At 42.2% G+C, this 17,825-nt stretch overlaps 1 protein-coding gene and 2 non-coding genes across 3 annotated transcripts; all 3 read right to left on the reverse strand.

Annotated features, from left to right (window-relative positions):
• Positions 1–309: 309 nt before the first annotated feature.
• LOC147629479 (uncharacterized) lies at positions 310–2,478 on the reverse strand. The gene is made up of 2 exons (XM_086812738.1): positions 1,822–2,478; positions 310–1,418 (listed from the first exon to the last, which is right to left on the reverse strand). Exons 1-2 carry the CDS (start codon positions 2,012–2,014, stop codon positions 430–432), a joined length of 1,182 nt encoding a protein of 393 aa, XP_086668864.1. The 5' UTR covers positions 2,015–2,478; the 3' UTR covers positions 310–429.
• Positions 2,479–8,595: 6,117 nt separating this feature from the next.
• On the reverse strand, positions 8,596–8,668 carry TRNAH-GUG (transfer RNA histidin (anticodon GUG)). Its single transcript has one exon. It is a non-coding gene; the product is annotated as a tRNA-His (tRNA).
• Positions 8,669–8,821: 153 nt separating this feature from the next.
• On the reverse strand, positions 8,822–8,904 carry TRNAL-UAA (transfer RNA leucine (anticodon UAA)). Its single transcript has one exon. It is a non-coding gene; the product is annotated as a tRNA-Leu (tRNA).
• Positions 8,905–17,825: the final 8,921 nt, after the last annotated feature.

Below are 17,825 nucleotides of genomic sequence, written 5' to 3' on the forward strand. Positions count from 1 at the left end.
GTTTGTGTACACATGGTTAAATGCATGATTTGCCTACATGAAGTGGATATTAGATTCTATGTTTTGAACTTTTGTCAATGTGGGCCATATTTTATTATACTATTGTTGTTATTCTAGCCTAGATCTATCAGATCATCTAGCTACATGTAGTAACAAATGGATACAAGTGTCACAATTCATGCAAACTATGAGATTTTATGGAAACAAAACAAAGATTGTTTATTAGAACATAAATCATTCGGCATAAATAGAACTTTAAATTATGAAAGAATGTATGAGAACACATAGTACATTCACGTAAGAATTATGAAGAGAGGAAAGTTTTGGAAACTTTTATTTATATGGAGAATTATTACTTTACAAAATGCAAAATGCATTTGAAAAGCAAAACACAAATAACACTTACTATGCACTAAAGCATATCTAAGCTTAAGCATTAGGAGGGTACTTAGGGGGGTATTTGAGTTCGGGGAACTTCAATTTAGGAAATTTGAATTTGGGTTCATAGTAGGCGGGGGGTTTGTAAGTGGGTGGTTTCTCAAGAGGGGGGTTTGTAAATTGGGGTTGCTCTTCTACAGGCGGCATCTCGATAGGGGGCTTATACATAGGTGGTTTCTCCATGGGCGGTTTCTCCATAGGCGGTGGTTTCTCCATGGGCGGTTTCTCCATGGGTGGTGGTTTCTCCATGGGTGGTGGTTTCTCTATGGGCGGTTTCTCCATAGGTGGTGGTTTCTCCGTGGGCGGCTCGTAGACGGGTGGTTGCTCCAAGGGCGGTGGTTTCTCCATCGGTGGTTGCTCCGTGGGCGGTTTCTCCGTCGGTGGTTGCTTCGTGGGCGGTTTCTCTGCAGGTGGCGGTTTCTCCGCAGGTGGCGGTTTCTCCGTGGGCGGCTCGTAGATGGGTGGTTTCTCCATAGGCGGTGGTTTCTCCATGGGTGGCGGCTTGGGTGGTTCGTAAACTGGTGATTTGTAGATAGGTGGTTGCTCCAAGGGTGGTGGTTTCTCCTTCGGTGGTTGCTCCGTGGGCGGTTTCTCTGTAGGTGGCGGTTTCTCTGCAGGTGGCGGTTTCTCCGTGGGCGGCTTATACTCAGGGGAGCCATAATAGCTGGCCTGGGCACAAAACATGCCAACGGATTCTGGACGGTAGCTAAGGGTGTCGACGCTATAGACGAGCTTGCCCGCAACGGTGTCCTGTCGTCGGTAGAATTCCGAGGAGGTTCGCTGTGACATTGCCGGCAGCTGGCATGACTTGCGGGGGCTTTGCCGAAGCTCGGCGGCACATCTTATTTCGCCAGCACTATCAAAGGCTGCAGTCGGGAGCACTGCTACAAAATGGCCCTTCTCATCTGTGGTGGCAGTCACAACAACCGCTTCATCTCCCTTGTCCAATTGGCTGTCGCATACCAAAGCGACCTTGGCACCTACATATGTCATCCATTTCACATGAGGATAGTAAAATATAATCATCACGAAAACCAATGTGCAAATTTCAAATACCTTAATCCAAAAAGGAGAAAGGTTTTCTTCATAAGCAATTGTAATGCTGTAAATTTTACTTTAAACGAAGAAAGTCAAAGGTTGCTAATATATATATATATATATATAAAATATATATATATATATATATATATATATATAGAGAGAGAGAGAGAGACCGTATAAAGGTGAAGATCAGACGTACTTAAAAAGTAAGCACGTTGCTAATATATATATATATATATATATTAGCAACCTTTGAAGATCCGGCGTGAGAGCCGCCACTTAAAAAGCACGCAAGCACATCTGGCAAGTTGGGGGGGGCGGGTGGTGTATATATGTATGTACCTTTGAGAAGGTTGCTACTCTTGGTTATCTTGTTCTGCAGGCATTGATCACAAAACACGATTCCCTCTACCGACACACTTGAAACCTTGATTTCCTCTAATTCTAACCCCCGCGAGGCAAAACCCCCCACAACAAACAGACTCGCCCAAAAGGCTAGCAGCAGCAGAAGGAGAGTGGTGATGATGCGAGCCATACTACTACTTGGCCGGCTGCTCCAGCAAGGGGATCTCCAACGCCTTTAAATACACCCAAAGCAAAAATGTTGTAGTACACACACCATCCACGTATGTGGCCCTTTTTTCTTGGTGGGTGCAACTTCACTGACGCTACGAAGGAAACATAAGGTTAACCCTTAAATTTCACTCACGCTACGAACGAAACATAAGGTTAACCCTCCCTATACGGCCTAGCGTTGCTTGTGCAATAATGTGGACCTTTGCTTTTTTTTCTTCTTCTTTTTTTCCTCGTAAAAACAGTAGAATATATTAAAAAAAGGTGAGATTCATGAGGAAGGTCCATGGGGGGACCTTGAAGACAGCTAAAAAGCTAGATAAGGGATTTAGCTACACACCAGAAGCACTTAAAACTGGAAATATAGAGACCGAAGGCCCAAAAACTGAGGGCAATTGAAAAGGGGGATAGCCTGTACATGATCCAACTGAAAAGGTTTTGAATCCACCAACGACTTCCATTTGTTGCTCTTCTCACATGGGTGCTGACATAGAAGTTGTGGGGTGGGTTAGTGTCATTTAATGTTACTAGGGGTTTGAAGTGTCATCTTCGTCCTCTCATGAAGGGTAAACAATGAGCTTCCTTCGTGATTTGGGCATTTATCATATGGGATAAGCAACGTTGTGAAGTTGATGATTGTGGTTCATTCAAGTATGCATGCATGCGTGGAGCACGGTGGTGCACACGTGATGCTGCTCATAAGTTACCAAAACCGATCAAGCAAGAGGGTCTTTTTAGTGGTCCAATTGGGTTAATCAATTGCCCTCCCGCCCCCCATGCACACACAACCCCAAAAAGCCGCTAATCAATCACCCAACAAAGAAGTTGGTTAGCTCACAAGTCAAACGCCTATCCACACAAAGTGCTTCAAAACCCCTCATTTTACAAAGGGTGTTTACCCGGATTAGTTCATATTAAAACCAGTTGTCTAGGTGGGCACTAAGCTTGAGTCTAACAAGGGTACAGTAGAGTTTAAAGGGGCGCTTATAACAAGCGCCCATGAAGCGTGATCATAATTCATAGTATTGAAAGGCACTTATTCATAATGAAAGTTTTGAAAAAAAAAACACACATTAGTAAGAGTGCCTTTCAATCCCTTCATGGAGAAACTGAAGGTTTACCCCATCGTCCCTCGAAATGAATTAATTTTGGGGCTGCCCTCAAGGCTGGCTACTACAAGAAGGACCCTCAGCTCTAGCTCATTATTTATGTTAACGTTCCTTGAGCCACACATGGCGAAGCCGTTTGCATGTGTGAGCCAAGTGATGCCCCCACGATGACTTCCCCCTCCTAGAGGCCTATAACATCCATCGTGAGAGAGAACAACATCTTTGTGTGAAGCATTAGAAGGAGGGCGTACGATTCTTCGTAGATAGAATCAACCTAGCCTATAACTTCTCCTAATTCTCAAGGAAGACTTCCCCAAGATGTAGGATATTAAAAGGGAAAATGCATGTCCTCATTATTTTCAAGGTTTAGTTGCAATTAGATTAAAGTGTGAAAAGCCCACTTGTGCAAAATCACAGCCTCTTCTTCAATCGATGGTGGCGGAAAGGATTGTTTGTAAGGCTCGGTAATAATATTTTTCGAGCTTCGAACTTAGAGTTGTCCATCGCACACATGCCACATTGAGAAAGATTTCAAAAAAGATAGATATGTGATTGGCCAGATCCCTCCCCCCTCGGCGCCTTCCCTTCCGTTGCATTAAATGTATGAGCCACATCATCAATGCTTGTAGTCTTGTAAATTAGTCTTCCTAATAGCGAGCTTGACAACTTACGTACGGCTTCGGTGTCTTAGCTTTGAATTAGGTAATGGGAGAGTGAACAACTCAAAAGAGTTGTGGAGGATTAGGTAATGGGAGAGTGAACAACTCTCTTGTTCTTGATTGACAAGCTCATTACCTCCCCCAAACATAAACATAGTATAATAATGGTTATTGTTTTGACACAAATGTGACAAGCTAAATACCATGGTCTATTTTCTTTTTCTTTTGGAGTCAACAAGTGTATTAATATGCATCGAATCAACACAAGAACAAAATAGAACGAATTACAAATTGAGAACATTAGGATTCACGCCGGAAGCACGGAAGATTGGCCATAGGTGGTAGCTGTGACGACAACTAAATCTTGAAGAAGGAGGCGTTTCGTCTAGAAAACTCACCGCTCTACTATCTAGTATTCACCACACCTATTTATTACAGAAGATTTATGACCATTGCTGCCCATGCCAGCTCCCGTCATGAACCTATATTTAAGTCCATAGAACTCATATATATTAAGTCCATAGCTGCCTGCTTGCTGAAGAATACGGTGGGTGGTAGATATACCACAGCGGACAATTTATAATTTCCATGCGCAATTTCTACAGGAGGAGGCTAGTAAACTTCAAGCGTTGACCATTAGCTTTTAATGACGTACTGCCTACATTATCAAATTATCCATCCTCGCCACATTTTGAGTGTAAGGCCTCTTAGACTTGCGCATCGTGCACTCACACGTAGTAGAACTATTGCTCCATGCATCATTCAATAAACTAAGTCTCAACAAAAAAAATAAAAAATTGAATGCCCCCACACACAGTACCCCATGTGCTGCTACTTCAATTGTTTTCCCTACTTAAGGCTATTGTCCAACTTTGATCATAGCACACCCATGTGCTACTTCATTTTCTCCCTGCAGGCTCTTGTCGACCTTTAACCTCCAAATATTCAGAAATCCCAACTAACATACTTCATCCATTGCAAAGTTTGGTCACCATCAAGTTGATGCATCGGAAAACTTGATGGTGACCAAACTTTGCAAGAGTGCGGGTAGTGTCCACATATACACACTTGCATCGAAAAACTATGGATTATTATTATGCTTCATGGACGCTTATTTCAAGTGTCCCTTTAAACTCTACATTACCCTTGTTAGACTCAATCTTAGTGCCCACCTAAACAATTGGTTTTAATACGAACTAATCCAAGTAAAAACTTTGTAAAATGAAGCTTTCTGCAAGATAGCCAAGGCACGTTCAAGCAATCGAAGGAATATTAATGCTAACATTTTTGGTGAGGGTTATAATTTATAGGAGCATACTGCGGTTACGATTAGAGGAGGTCATCAATTTGTAGGTGGTTATTAAGCCATATGCGAGGAAACTTGCACATGCGGTTCCATCGGGGGGAAAGCTCTTCCGGGCTTACCTATCCGAATAACCAAGATCGAATATAGCTAGTTTTTCGTGATATCTATTGAAGTAGAGCATATAATGCTTATGGCTTGAGGTAGAGCGCTCGTCGATGGGCTAGGGTAGCCCAAAGCTTCACTGAACCCAAGGAAACTCCGAATACGGGCCATGGGTTTGTACATAAGATAGACTTCGGGTGCTAAGATCCAAAGTCGAGAGGGAAACAACCCAGATCGTATGCTAAGGTGCTTAAGAAGTCACTTAGTGGAAAAGGAAGTGATCGAGCGATGACAGCCAGGGAGTTGGCTTGGAAGCAGCCATCCCTCAAAGAAAGCGTAATAGCTCACTGGTCTATTTTCATGGCACTGAAAATGTCTCGAGGCTCAAGTGACTCACCGAAGCGACAAGACCTTGAAAGAAGCTTTTCAAGTGGTGTCAGTAGTAGCGGAACATTCTGTCAATCGAGGAAGGTTATTGGTGACAACACCCGGAGGTACCAAAAGTGAGAATGCTGACATGAGTAATGAGAAATCATGTGAAAAACATGATCGCTTGCCAGTTCCAGGGTTTCTGCGTTCAGTCAATCTCTACGCAGAGTGAATGAGTCCCTAAGGAACCCCGAAAGGGCTACGTCCGATGGGTACACGAAAGCGACGAAGTTGTTTTGACTACTAAACCATGCGTGTTTATTAAACTCATGAATTGGATGATTGGGCAGGGGGCTACAAAGTCACCCCTGCTTTACGCAGGGTTTCTACTCCTCCTGGGAAAGAACTTCATGGAATATTCAAAATTTGAAGTGCAAAACCAATTGTACCCCAAATTGACACGGGTGAACAAGTAGGGTATACTAAGGCGCTTGAGAGAACCATGTCGAAGGAACTCAGCAAAATGGCCCCGTAACTTCGGGACAAGGGATGCTCTCCTATCAAAGGATTGGGAAAGCAGCACGTACTGGGGGTAGCGACTATTTATTAAAAACACAGGACTCCGCTAAATGGTAACACGATGTATAGAGTCTGACACCTGCTCATGCTGGAAGGTAAAAAGGAGAAGTGTTATAAGCTTTGAATGGAAGCCCCGATAAATGGCGGCAGTAACTCTAACTGTCCTAAGGTAGCAAAGTTCCCCGAGACAAAGGGGTGGTTTGATGGAGATGTTGGACAACACAATTGGGCAATATGTCGGGACATCCGTCTAGGTTTCAGTATCCTACACTCATACAGAACGAGATGAAATAAAAAAAACCCGGCCATCAAAAGCCCAAAGCGCTTTCAACCAACCTACAGCCTATCCACCACGGCTGAATGGAAAATGTGGTTGGTGGGGCAGACCATCAGCAGGATAGCAAGTTGGAAATACATCGTCTTTCGAGCCCCGCGACCGACCATTTTTGTAGCCTCGCCGTCGCTGGGCACCCGCGCGAATGTAGTTCCAAGACCCAAACTTGATCCTCAACGACCACACGCCAGACATCCTTCAAGATGATGATATAGTCTAAACTTATAGGCGACTATAAGGCCATAGGTGAGGATGGCGTGGAACTGAATACCATCCATTGCTTTCTAAGTAATTATTAGGTTTTTAGGCCACATTACATGTGGGAACACTTTAAAGATCTAAGTGCGCTTGTCTCCAAAGACTTGGATATGACACAAAGGACGATCTGTAGGATTGGGGAATGAAAAAGCATGCACTCACTCCATATTGGAAAAACATCCAGAATGGATAGTAGAGGTCCAATCCCCATAGACTTTACGTGGAGCACCCAGGCTTACCGCTATGGCTCATTTTTTCAGAACCAAGAAGGAGGCCTGGGTAAAGAGAAAGTCCAAGCGAAACCAAAAGGTTTAGCGAGACTTACATGTAACGACTACCCCGCTATCTCCAACATGGACTTAGTGAAATTGAATTCTCCGTAAAGATGCGGAGTACCAACGACTAGATAGTAAGACCCCGTGCACCTTTACTATACTTTTGCAGTGACATCCTTGATTTAATGTGTAGGATAGATGGGAGGTGATGGCACGCAATGTCACCACCAAGCTTGAAATACTACTCTCTCGTCGTTGGATGCCTAACCGCGTTGCAATTGTCAGGCAAAATTCTGAAAGGTGTTTTGGGCTTGTGTACATATGGGATGCATGGCATGTATAAGGCTTTTCCCTGAATGCCCTGGTAGATGTACAGAGTGGATGGCTTGGTAGTAGGCTTGTACAGGTTTAAGGCAATCCTCATTCTTCCTCTATGGCTGGGTGGTGAGCCAGAGGCCGTCCCCTCTCGTGGTAACGCCCGTAGTGGCGTTACGGATATCTAACACAGATATAGATAGACATGGTGAGGGTCAAAGGCACAAAAAGATATTTACGATTCAAACAATATTAGAGTTATGGAACTCCGAATGCCTATCAACCAGGGTTCAAAGCCGAGGACTGTCGATGTAGTTCGGCAGCACGATGGGCTCGAATCCAAACTGAGAGTTTGGCCCTGCATGGGTCCAGGAGCAAGGTAGCCTTGTCATATCACTGTGAAACTCGCAACATTTACCTTGGTTAATTAACTCAGGCGGCTAGACCACCTTAGAAGTGGGTAGTGAAACTACTCCAAACCAACCCGAGGAGCTACAACCAAGTTGCCCATAGTACAGGGAAGCTACCGCTATCGGAGATTTCGAAAACATAGAAAAGATGATGTGGCAAGATGTAGAGATGCCTAAAGCTGCTTCTTGAGTTAGAAAAGAAAGCTCCCGAATAATGATTCTCTACGCCTTTGCCAGGCAAAATACTTAAGAATCATCGGTCTTCATAGCCCAGGGAAAACGATCGAAGGCACCTGAGATCTACCATGAAACCATGGCAAGCCCTTAGCATGCTCGGGGTTAAGTATCATCCTTGCAGCTCTCATACAAGTCAAGAGAGAAAAGAAGTGATCAGCACAATAGCTTTGAAGGGCATGCGGGCTCGAAGTGCCCATTTAAATTGGCTTGGTGGTATGGCAGCAAGTTTACTAGGCTGGGGACCCAGTCGACGTACTCGTTACAGTCCTACACCATATCGCAGTCCCCATAGGTAAGGGCAGCCATAATCGAGATTCCTCATCCTACCCTCTCAACCCTCTTGGCTCCGCGACATTACTCCCTGAAGCGGGAGATGGATTCCTAACAAAGTCCCCCATGTGAATCACCAACGAGCATCAGATCCAAGCTTCTTAGTTAATGGGCGGAAAGATCTTAGACATAGAAAACGTTTCATAGACAGTAATCTTAATATTTTAGGCAAGAACACTATAGGTCGTAAGTATAGAATCTGAAAGGTATATTTCTATACTTAACAAGAGGGTGGTAGAGGCTTGGGATGATGTGTCTTTGGCAAGTAACGGGATTTGAACCCATGTTTTCAAATTCACAATCTGATACTCTCACCCATTGAGTTATACCCGCCCCTAGGGCTAGCTTCCCACCCCTTCAGATTTAGAAGGGGCCCGCCCCCCCTTGAAATCAATTTAGACACATCCGTACCTGCTATCGGATTTGAACCGATAACATGGAGCCAATTTGCAGTCTGTCACATATACCAATTCCACCAAGCAGGTATGCTCACTATCGGACTCGAACCGATAACCCTTGAAATGGAACAGATTTTAAGTCTGTCGTGTTTACCATTTCACCAAGTGAACAAACAGGGGAAACAAAGCTCTTTTGAGAGAGAATGTGGGGTGAGGATTAGAATCTCTTGTGCTGTTTTGCCCAACCCACTCAAGCCCTCGTCCATCACTTTCTTCTCTAGACACCCCGGCTCCACTAGATGGAGCTTGCCTGGCTCGACCAAACCCACGGTTCGTTATCGAGGGTTCTTGGCGGGAGGGATTGGACGACCATGTCGGCCAAGAGCAACAGCACTTTGTAGCTAGCTCAGGGTCGCCAACGCTTTTTCATGTTTATCAATCCTTTTGTTTGCCTTCTCTTTGAGTCACCGCTGTGTTCACATAGCATGGTTTTGTGTATAGCCCCCAAAGACACGGAACCTGCCGTCCAAGTTATTCCTTTTATTATTATTACTATCTCTTTTTTTTCGGTTGGAAATAGATTGGTATACGAGGAAGCCCATCGTCCTCGCGGTGCTTTCACCTCTCGCCTATCGAAGTGATGTTCTTTCACTTGGTAGGAGAACTTGTCTAGAGAAGGATTTCCTGCTTAGATGCTTTCAGTGGTTCTTCCCTACCAACTTAGCTACTCTCGTACTAGGGTAAGCTTCTCGCAATTCTCGGCAAACCAACGGTAGATAGGAACCGAACTGTCTCAAGACATTCTAAACCCAACTCACGTACCACTTTCATCGGTGAACAATCAAACCCTTAGGACCTTATTCAACCCCAAGATGTGATGAGTCGACATCGAGGTGCCAAACAACTCCGTTGATAAGAGCTCTTGGGAGTCATCAGCCTATTATCCCCAGCATACCTTTGATCTGTTGAGTGAGAGCCCTTCCACACGGGACTCCCGGATCACTATGGCATACCCTCGTCTCTATCTGACAAGTAAGTTACGCTCACAAGCTGTCAGAATATTAGCTTGAGCCTACCTTCGCACACAAGCTGTCGATAAGTAAGTCTTATAGTCAGGCAGGCTTATACCATTATGCTCACAAGCTGTCAGAATATTAGCTTGAGCCTACCTTCGCACACCTCCGTTACTCTTTGGGAGGCATCCCCAAATAAACTACCCACCTTGCAATATCCCGCTTCTGACAGTGTCGGAAATTCTGGACACGGAATCACCTGCCTCTATAGCTGTCCATCCAACAGCCTTGGAAAACACTACGAACCGGGGGCACCACCAGCACACTGCCTGGAACACTTCTCACACAATTCACCACACCACCCACACCAGAAAGACAGCCAAAACAGGGGCATCATAATCAAAGTAAACACCCAGCAACACATACACTTCCACCGTGTGCGTGATGAGGTAATCGAAGGCTGGCACAAAGTGCGCTGTGAGAGTGTAAACCCGTGGACTACACCACCAAACACGTCAATCATGCCTTCTCCTGCAAATCAACACACACAGGATACCAACACACAACCATAGCCAGATACATCACCAGTATCATTCATCCTTAATTTCCAACCAATACTTCCATACAAGCTTATTCCGACACAGAAGCTTTACTCACACAACCTTCTCACATACACGACCCTCACATCAACACAAGGTGTATACTCACAAGACTGTCCCCATTAATCTTGGCTAATCCCTCTCTCACCTTTTCTTAGAACAACATCACATCAGCCCATGAGCTGGCTTCAGACACCAGCGACAACTAAACAAACAAAATCAACACACAGGGGCCACAAAAGTGTATGGCACTCTCAACAAAGTAAGAAACCATTGGGTACAAATCTGCCATGAAAGCTGTAGTCGGGTTTGCCTTTAGGAATCCTTCAATCAATCACTTGCTGTATATCAGAAGTGGGCAACCACACTAGAAACGACCAGCCAGGCAGTTTCAAACCAAAACCACGCAACACCTCTGTTGCCAGCAGTCGCGCCAACACAACCCTGCTCACCGGCTCTACTCCTTTTCTTTTTCGCTACCCGCCACAACTAGCCACAGCCGATCCAACCTGCCTTACCTAGGCTCCCTCTCCTCGTCTTCTCTATCTGCCACCGCCAGCCACCTCTTGCTCTCTGTGCTCTACTCCCTCCTTCGCTTGTGTTAGCCCGGCGACCCAAAACCAGTCCCTCTCCCTCTTTTGCTCAAGTGCTCCCAGACCCAGCCACAGTCTGCAACAATCGACAACAGCACCTCAAAGGCGGCCCTCTCCGGCCCGTCGCCCACCAGTACGCCAGCTAGCCCAGGCTGACCAACGCAACACCAAAAGCCACATTGCACTGCAGTCGGTCCAGCCACACCGTAGCAACCCCGCCAGCCCAAAAAACAGAGCGAAAAAACTCAAACTCCCTCCCTTCGCTACCTTCTCGTCCCCTCTGGCAGTCATGATGTAACTCCAGAGGAGAGATTTACTAGCAGAAAACCTGATTTGTCTCATCTGAAAGTCTTTGGATGCATTGCATATGTACATGTGCCAGATGAGCTGAGAACTAAGCTCGATCCAAAAGCTGAAAAATGTGTGTTTATTGGGTATTCCCTTGAGCAAAAGGGATACATGTGTTATAACCCTGCTACACGTGAGTTGAGGGTAAGTAGGGATATTGTTTTTTATGAGATGAGCAGCTAGTATGCTACTAGAAAAGAAGCTGTTGGGGCTGATGTGAGTGGAAATGTGGTTGCACAGAATGCAAGTCAGCAATCACAGTCTTTGAGTGGACCAAGAGAGTCCTCATCTAGTGGTTCAGTTGATAGACCATGGAGTGGCAGGCTGCATCATAATACCAATCCTGCAAATGTGATTAGTACATCACATAAAGGCAAAGAGAAAGTGATTGAGCCCCTTAGTATGCCTGACATTTCTGTAGGGCATTCTCATGTTGATGGAGAGTCTAGTGGCTCAGAGATGAGCCTTGGTGAGGAACTTGGGATACCAGCTATGAGAACACCTGGTGTAAAGAAGGCTATGGAAGCCATGATGCCCGAGTTCAGAAAACAACTCTAACACCTTGTTCCATTTTCTTCCTTGACGCACGCATGGGTATCTTTGACAACTCAGAGCCCGAGCATCGTATGGTTAGCACCCTCTAGGATCCTTCCTAGCGCTTCACTCATAGGCCACTTCCTTGGTCCCTCATCCACTGTACTGGAAGCTTACCATTTAAACGAACCGGGGCTGGTCAAGACCTCGGCCGACCTTGCTACGCAAGACATCCTCCATTGACTCTCCGTCAGCTATTGCAACTTTATCACTTAGTGCTCCACGACCTCATTCACAAGACGGTCAAAATGCTTCCCCACCAGCATTCTTGACATAAAACAGTCATTTAAAAACAGGTCATAAATACAGTTTCTATGACAAACTCTCGTCTTTCCACATTGTTTCACATCAACCTATATTTCTTAATCCACGTCCAATCATATGTATTCCCATCATCCTTCATCCATTCTCATCCAATCACATCATATTCCATCCCATCACATCTATCCACATTTATCCATATCACATCTCATCCATTCGCATCTACCCATGTTCACATCTCATCACATTATATTCATTCATTTCTCATCCATTCATATCTACCCCGATCCACATCACATCACATCCATTTCACATCACATCTCATCCATTCACATCTATCCCGATTCACATCACATCCATTTCACATCACATCTCATCCATTCACATCTATCCCGATTCACATCACATCCATTTCACATCACATCTCATCCATTCACATCTATCCCGATTCACATCACATCCATTTCACATCACATCTCATCCATTCACATCTATCCCGATTCACATCACATCTATCTCGATTCACATCACATCAAATCCATTCATATCCATCATATTCATTCTCATCACCATCCCATCACATACATTCTATCCACATTACATCACATCCACATGTATCCACATCATATCTCATTCATACACATCCCATCTCATTCATCCACTACATCCATCCAGTCATTCACATGCACGACTATTCACATCCATCCATTCATTCATTCACACCTATCACTTCACATCTCATCACATTCACATCCACATCCCTTTACATCACATCACACCCATATCCCTTTACATCACATCACATCCATTCACATCCACATCCCCTTTACATCACATCACATCACATCACATCTCATTCCACATCCGCATTCACATCCATTTACATTACATCACATCTTATCGCATCCACATCCACATCCACATCCATTTATCACATCCACATCCACATCCATTTACATCACATCACATCCTTTCACATAACCTCACATCTCATTCTCATCTCATCATTCACATCCACATTTCATTTACATCACATTCTTTCACATACACATCCATATCCATTTACTTTACATCTTATCCTTCACATAACCTCACATCTCATTCTCATCTCATCATTCACATCCACATTCATTTACATCACATTCTTTCACATACACATCCACATCCATTTACTTTACATCTCATCCTTTCACATAACCTCACATCTCATTCTCATCTCATCATTCACATCCACATCCATTTACTTCACATCTCATCCACATTCATTTACATCACACCACATCCTACCACATCCCATTCACATCTTATCACATCCATTCACATGCTATCACATCTCATTCCCATTTATTAGTAGCTTTTTCTACTTCGATACCGACGATGGGACTTTTCCTAAATTTTTGCCATTTGCTTGGCCTAGGTAAAAGTTCTTTTTCTCGAGATGGCTATTTTCATATTCTTTCTCAAATTCCTCAAGTGAAATATGTTCAATATTCTTCTTTTGAATAAAAGAAATCATGGGATTTATAAAAATCAATTCTACCCATATTTCCCAATAATGCTCAAAATTCCACTTTTGATAAATATTCATAAATTGAATTATACTAAAAAATCCTCTTTTTTCCATTTAATTTCTTAGATCTCAAATATCATGGGAATTCCTCTTTTTACATTTAATTGATTGAATTCTAAATGTCATAGGAATTCCTCTTTTATCATAAAATAAATTTATCTAAAATTCCTCTTTTCTTTAATAAAAATATCCATTAATTCAATATGCCAAGAATTCCACTTTTACTATTTAAATGATTGAATTCCAAATGTCATGGGAATTCCTCTTTTATCATTTAAATATTTCTCATGCATAAATAAATTTATCTAAAATTTCTCTTTGAATTTTAATAAAAAATATCCATTAATTCAATATGCTAAGAATTTCACTTTTTCCATTTAAATGATTGAATTCCAAATTTCATGGGAATTCCTCGTTTATCATTTAAATAAAATTATTAAAATTTTCTCTTTTCTAAATTATTTAATTATGCATAAACCTTAAAAATTAGTTTTCCATTGAATGTGATGAAAATCATTCTTTTAGCATAGGATGACCAATCCTAGAATATGGTAGGAAGTCCTCTTTTCATGTTATGCAATAGAATGAATTATGTATCAATTTCTTAAAAATTTTACCATAGCCATTGCTATTACTGATAATTTTTAATATTTTTGAAAAGAATAAACTTAGTAATACAATTATGATAGTATAACTATCTTCTAAACATAAATCCAATTTATGGATTTAAATCATAAGATTATCATAATTTTAGAAGCATAAAAGTATAAAAAATTACTTTCTTAACCTCTAGCTTCACAAGCCTAGAGTTTGATTTGTGAATTAAGAATTTATTAATGAGAAGCATCATTTGAATAGAGAATTGGTCATAGGAATGACCATTCTTTTGGAGAGAGAGAGATAAACATAAAAAGCATCCTAATTAAGCATAAATGTTAGAGGTGTCCATCGCACACATGCCACATTGAGAAAGATTTCAAAAAAGATAGATATGTGATTGGCCAGATCCCTCCCCCCTCGACGCCTTCCCTTCCGTTGCATTAAATGTGTGAGCCACATCATCAATGCTTGTAGTCTTGTAAATTAGTCTTCCTAATAACGAGCTTGACAACCTACATACGGCTTTGGTGCCTTAGCTTTGAATTAGGTAATGGGAGAGTGAACAACTCAGAGTTGTGGAGGATTAGGTAATGGGAGAGTGAACAACTCTATTGTTCTTGATTGACAAGCTCATTACCTCCCCCAAACATAAACATAGTATAATAATGGTTATTGACACAAATGTGACAAGCTAAATGCCATGGTCTATTTTCTTTTTCTTTTGGAGTCAACAAGTCTATTAATATGCATCGAATCAACACAAGAACAAAATAGAACGAATTACAAATTGAGAACATTAGGTTGTGTGAAAGGGCACTAAGAACTTGGTTAATTTGTTGATCGCCTTATCTTTCATAATGTCATCAAATCACTACTTACAACTTATTTTCTCCACAACCATTCCATGGACTTGCATAAACTGTTCTTCTTGAAGCTTTTCATGCTCGTACAAATGGTTTATAAGGACATTTCCTCTTATTCATTATTATTCTTAGAATTGGTACCAATGATTGCATTGGCATAAGATGAGCGTAATTTGCACTTTGTTTGTCTATTGGCTCAAGGTTAATAATATGACCACTCTCAATATCCAATTAAGATTTAGGGTGGTTGTACAATAAGGGTCCTCACTTTGGGATCCTGTCGTGTGGATGGGACACCGTTGGCATAGCTTGATCGAGTTTTACTTCCAATCGCATCATCCCACTACCCTCACTCTTGCAAAGTTTGGTCACCATCAAGTTGATGCATCGAAAAACTTGATGGTGACCAAACTTTGCAAGAGTGAGGGTAGTGTCCACATATACACACTTGCATCGAAAAACTATGGATTATGATTATGCTTCATGGACGCTTATTTCAAGTGTCCCTTTAAACTCTACAGTAACCTTGTTAGACTCAATCTTAGTGCCCACCTAAACAATTGGTTTTAATACGAACTAATCCAAGTAAAAACTTTGTAAAATGAAGCTTTATGCAAGATAGCCAAGGCACGTTCAAGCAATCGAAGGAATATTATTGCTAACATTTTTGGTGAGGGTTATAATTTATAGGAGCATACTGCGGTTACGATTAGAGGAGGTCATCAATTTGTAGGTGGTTATTAAGCCGTATGCGAGGAAACTTGCACATGCGGTTCCATCTGGGGGAAAGCTCTTCCGGGCTTACCTATTCGAATAACCAAGATCGAATATAGCTAGTTTTTCGTGAAATCTATTGAAGTTTGGTAGTTTCCACATGTTTTGCACCTTGGTTTCAAGGTAATGAAACCTCAAAAGATGAAGAACCCTTGAAGATTTGGCATGCTAGGAAGTAGCATGCACATGTGGAGCTCAAAGGAAGCTCAAGAAAGCCTTTCTAATGATTATAGTGAGACTATCCAAGAAAGAAGGCATGTGCCTAGGATTGGAGCTTGATTGGAATCTTGGAATAGCTATGATAATGGCTATGTTTGAACCTCAAGCTAGAGGTATGCAGAGGCAAAGAAGTAGCAGTGAAGAAGGAGCAACAAAGAGCTTAAGAACTAGGACCTAAAGGAGATTGTCTTGTTTTGAAACCCCAAGTTCTACCAATTGACTTTTACAAACATGAAAAACATGATTTATTCAAGAAGTTATAGGCATTTTATGGGATTTTTGACAAACAGCTTCAAATTTCAATGAAAATTTCAAGTTAGAGTTTTTTGTCAAATTTCTAATATAGCTTGTGTTTTGACATCATGAAAAATCCCCTTTATTTTTTGACTTTTAACCGACCTATGGTTGAAACAAGGTGTAGAAATGTTGTTTCTAGGTTCCCCAAAAAATTCCAAAGTTTTGGTGAGAAACAGGACACTAAAGTGTCCTCAGGACACTTTAGTGTCCAATTACAGAACTAGTGTTAATGCACAACACTCACTAATACGGTTACATAGCCTGGACAAGCATGCATCCTACATGGCAGAGTGTGAAGTCTACATAAGCTATATCCTAACCATGTGGAAACAAGACCATCCAATGTCTAAACTGGTGGGAGTTATCGAGTACCTAGGTTCTCACCATAATGGCTACTCGTGAAAAGGAGGCTTTATAAAATAGAGCACATCCTCGCACATCCAACACCCTCAGAAACAACATGAGGGTGGAGCATTGAGCAAATGCCTTTCCATCATATTTTTTGCTAATAGGTGCCTCAACCATGGTTGCATCACTTAGCATTGATGATATCTATGTGTGTTGACTGCATCACTTAGCATTGATGAGATCTATGTGTCATCATCCATGGTGTCTCTAATGTCGAGTCTTTTAGAAAGTATGTCTGTTGTGGCTAGAATATACATCCACTTCTTACTGTCCTCAAGCTCTCAAAGTGCTGCGAATTCCACAGTGTCAACAAGGTCATGCTTATAATACTTAATTCATGTAAGCATTGCATGTTTGATAGTGTTAACTACCATGGTTATTCTAGTAATAACTGACTACTTTTCTAGTGGCCCTCTGCCATTAGCCCTCTCTCATCGGATGAAATTTTAATGGTCTCCAATTAACCTTAAGGGTTCTATCTTTATTCCTTATGTACATGTGGTCTAGGTCGCAATCGGTAGGTTCCCTAAGATGATGTTATAAGAGCATGGCTATCAAGTATAATTCATCACTATAAAGGTGTAATCGGAAAACTCATGCAAAAACTGTAATTTTCAGATCTTACAAGACCCTATTGATCTTTTGCGATCGCACTATTTCAATTTTTTGCATCACTCCTTGTTGGTGATATGATGCTAACACTAACCCCTCTATCAAAGATTGTTGTGACTTCACATCCTTACATATATATGACCAAATGTCACCAAATGTGACCAGAGTACATGTACATACACCTAGTATCAACAATACATGTGCAAATCCTATCTTTCCATGGGCAGCTTGTAGATGGGTGGTTTGTACATAGATGGTATGGGTGATTTTTACATAGGTGGTTGCTCCATAGACATCTTGTAGATGGGTGGTTCGTAATTTGGTGGTTTTTAGATGGGTGG

The sequence above is a fragment of the Cibotium barometz genome, chromosome 18 (genome assembly GCF_041138505.1).
Source record: "Cibotium barometz isolate CiBa-2024 chromosome 18, ASM4113850v1, whole genome shotgun sequence".
Classification (NCBI taxonomy): domain Eukaryota; kingdom Viridiplantae; phylum Streptophyta; class Polypodiopsida; order Cyatheales; family Cibotiaceae; genus Cibotium; species Cibotium barometz.